The sequence below is a fragment of the Acyrthosiphon pisum genome, unplaced genomic scaffold, assembly GCF_005508785.2.
Source record: "Acyrthosiphon pisum isolate AL4f unplaced genomic scaffold, pea_aphid_22Mar2018_4r6ur Scaffold_21869;HRSCAF=25119, whole genome shotgun sequence".
NCBI lineage: Eukaryota > Metazoa > Arthropoda > Insecta > Hemiptera > Aphididae > Acyrthosiphon > Acyrthosiphon pisum.
In genome coordinates, this window is record NW_021771380.1 from 27,810 (window position 1) to 31,949 (window position 4,140).

Here is a 4,140-nt window from a genome sequence, read left to right on the forward strand (position 1 = left end):
ATTACAAACAAAACCAAGCAACTACAATAGTATAAAGAAGCATGCTTTAAACAATGTTACCAAGAATATAATAAGCCTAACCTAGGCTATAAGAAAAGCAACAAATTGTATTTGTATTGGTTATAAAAATTAACTAAAATTAAAATACACATAAATTGACTTACTCATATCTTACACACTGTTGAACATATAAATCATAAAACACATAATTACAAACATTTAGGACAAAGATGCAACACATAGAACACATCAGAATTTCTCTGACTCACGGAGAAAATCCCTAAACATTAGGATGACGTCCCATTTGCACCAGTAATGTTGAATGAAATGATTCCAAGTAATTGTTCGTACGATAGTCTTCTCCAAAAACACTGAAAAACTCTGGACGAACCTGAAAAAACCAATAATGTTCAATATATCCAATTAAAAAATTTCTCATTCCCTGTTCAACTTCAGGAAATTGTTGAACATACTGCATGATGGCCCTGAAACCATCATACATACAAAACCGAGGACATAGAGGATGACCCCTTACAGCAGGGAGATGAGGCAGTGCAAGAACCATTCTGAAAACACGAGCTGCTTCAGGACTTCTCTTGACTAGATCCAAAACACCATTCGATTTACGATGACAATATCGTACTATCGTTTGGGTGTAATGAAACCAGCAACACCCCAATCTGCTTTCTGGAAATACTTGTTGAACTGCATTCATGAGTCCTCTTTCAAAATCTGTAACAAACCGAATTAAATTATAGTTAAGAGGTAAAATTTGACGTACAATGTTAAATAATGTGATGTAAGTTTCTTCTGTCCGACTTCTTAGAAGGACATACACCATTGGGAACGACACACTCTTAAATACCACTTGAAAAGTCAGGAAACTTTTCAAGTCTGCTGGAGCAGCTGGAACAGTCTTGAATGTTCTACAATACCTACAGTTGTTACTGTGGCCAACTCTTCCCTAAATCTTCATATTGCATCCAAGTTTGCAAAAATAACTCCTTCGCTTGTTCCGTTGATAACCAGTTCTTGTTGGAAGAATCTTGACGGAGGTGTTTGAAGCGTATGACTGTACGCAGCATTCTCTGGCAGGGTCAAAGCTTCAGCGAGCTCATGGATGTTCTCTGGTATGCGTCCGCCATTTGGTTGACGAGACCTACGCATCCTCTTCCATCTTCTCTGTCCTTGAATAAATGTGTAATTGTTAGCAGCTTCTGGATACCTAAAAAAATTAAAATTTTATGAGTGAGTGGACATGCTTAGGTTTACATGTCGAAATTGTTACTTTAAAAGGTTACTTTACCTAGATAATTTTTTTTAAATTTGTTCTATACAATTATTTATTTTACTTAACAGTCCAACCTCATTTTTAATGATACAAATTAATTATAATGATAAAATACCATTATAAAAGTAGGTAGTTATATCATTTTTTATATCATTAATTCTTTTAGTAGACATACCTAATTATTATTTTTTTTTCATAGTACCTAGTGTCTAAGTATAAAATATACAGCCAGGTATGACAATAACTAGTAACCACCTGTCCACCCATAATAGCTAAATAAATCTACTTTCACTATTTTTGTAAAAAAGGTAGGTACCTATATGCTCATGCTGTAAAAATATAAAGAATTAACTTCTTAGATTCATGACAGAAAGCATATATTTAATCATTGATGTGTATATTGTAAAATTATTTTAGGTACTTACTTATAACAATGATAGGTAAGTATAGGTACATATAACTTATAGCTACTTTATTTATTTTTATGTAAAACCTATAAAATATTATAATATTCACTCACTCATTAAATTATTAAAAATATACCTAATAAACATTATTTCATATAAAATTAGAAAACTACCTAGTTGTATTAAAGGTACTTGCAACTTTTACATTTATTAGTTACCTATCTAACTTTGAGTACAAACATACAGGTAAGCAAATAATGTTTAAAAATAATAGTTAGTAAAATAAAATATTAATCCAAGAACTTACTGAACGATTGCATTGTTATAAACAGTCCTAACTGAAACAGACATGTTTTCAGGATCAATGCCCCTTGCACCAATTGCTTCTCTCAGGAAAGGTACGTCTAAATTTATATCTGCAGGTCTATAGTTGTGTCGATTCCGAATTCTTATCCTATTGTCAACTTGTGTACTTACTGATGCTGTACAAGGACAATACTCATGAAGCCTACTTTTTTGCCGCTCACATACCAAGTATATGCGGTTGGCTGTGGCTTCGCGCTTGTAGTACTTAAAACCTAAATTATCCACATAAACTCTTGAACCATGATGAACCCCTGGAATAAGTCTGTAGGTTACTGGTACAACATTATCACAGGATCTTCTTCTTCATCTTCTAGTACTTCTTCATCTTCGAGTACTCGTTCTTCTTCATCTTCATCCGTGAGTTCTTCAATTGGGTTGTTCTCGTATACAACTGGACGGAAATAATCATGGTCTTACAAATGAGCGGGGAGACCGACTTCTTCCTCGATGTTCATCATGTTTCTAGACACACGCTATAAAAAAAAAAAAAAAAATAATAATATACAATACACTATAACCAAAACGAGCGACAGCACGAATACAATCTGGGTATGACCTATGGTCAGAGTTTTAAAAGACGACGTGCGACAGCACGAATAAAATCGGCAGTACCTAGCTGGTATGACCTATGGTCAGAGTTTTAAAGGATGACGTGCGATAGCACGATCAATAAGCGGCGTATGGTTAAGACGAGAAAACAATATTAACAACTCAAGATCGAGAAATATTCGAAAAAAATATACAGCCGTGCAAAGTCAGAGTGCCAGAGTACCGTCGTGTTCAAGAGCGGTTAAGCGAGTTGTCAATCTTTAGTCGTTAGTCGTTACTACTTGCTTGTACTTCGTGAATCGTGACGGTGGAGTGGGAAATGGGAAATAACGCTCACAAAAACCGTTACAAAATACAGCAATAGAATGCAAAAAAGGCGGGAATTATTAAATAGTAAATACATAATCGATTGACTAATTGAACTTTAAAAGTACCTACTAAGGTGGTGCATTTATAAATACTGAATCTTCAATTGAATTATTTTAATTTATTTGAGGTGTCTATAGATTCTCTATAGGTTATTTTCCGAAATTTTCAATAGTTTTTCCAAAATTTGGGATAAACTGCCAAAAAATAGTATTTTTTTTTTTATAAATAATATGTTTATACTTGTTTAAAATTGATTTTAATTATTTACTTATTAATTGCAACTTAAAAAATAATTGTGCTACGTAGAGACTTAACTTACATTTTTAACTATTATTAATTCATCATTACTTTCAAATTTAAATTAATCTATACTTAAAACTATAGGCCTATCAACTAAGTTAGTTTATAGGTCTATGCTTGGAACAGGTAGGTACATCAAGGATGATGCAAAAGGAGCATGCAGACATGCATTTGGCTACAGGAATAACATTGAAGGGTAGCAAAAAATTCAATAATATTTTTTAATATAAATAAAAATATATTAAGTTCAATAAATAATAAACATGTCATAATATATTATTGTATCTTGTCAAAATATCATAATAATATAAATATATATTTACTCATCTTGGTGTTGGAATGAAGTTTATAGTAAAAAATGAACTAACAGGGGACAACCATTGTCCATATTTCTTACATACACAAATATTACTGAAAAGAGGCACTAATTTTATGTTTGCTCACATAATATAGGTACATATGTATATCATATGTGGCGCCGAAGTCCAAAATTTTACCTATAACATTAGACACCTCCACATAAAATGTTGACACCCACCTATTTCTTATAATTACCTTACCATACACCATGTATATGTATTTATATACATATTATGTATATAAATACATTGTCCCTTAGTATAAACTATACTGTATATTATACAGCATTACCTTATCCAAGGAGAAAAGAATATCCATTTTATTATGTACTGGAAAATCCCTATGTAGTACTTTCTATTATTATAGTGTATTTATTTGAGTGAATAAAATATGTTTGGTCTGTTGACAGTCACCAAACGTGGAAGTGTGTTCAAATAGTATATCTGGAGTACATTTTTAAATCCAATAAAAGTATCAAAATTATGGGGTTAAATATTT

General features: G+C 32.0%; 1 protein-coding gene across 1 annotated transcript; it reads right to left on the reverse strand.

Moving 5' to 3' along the window:
• Positions 1 to 280: 280 nt before the first annotated feature.
• On the reverse strand, positions 281 to 841 carry LOC103311878. The gene has a single exon (XM_008191687.1). The coding sequence runs from the start codon at positions 839 to 841 to the stop codon at positions 281 to 283; it is 561 nt and encodes a 186-aa protein (XP_008189909.1).
• Between the last annotated feature and the right edge of the window lie 3,299 nt (positions 842 to 4,140).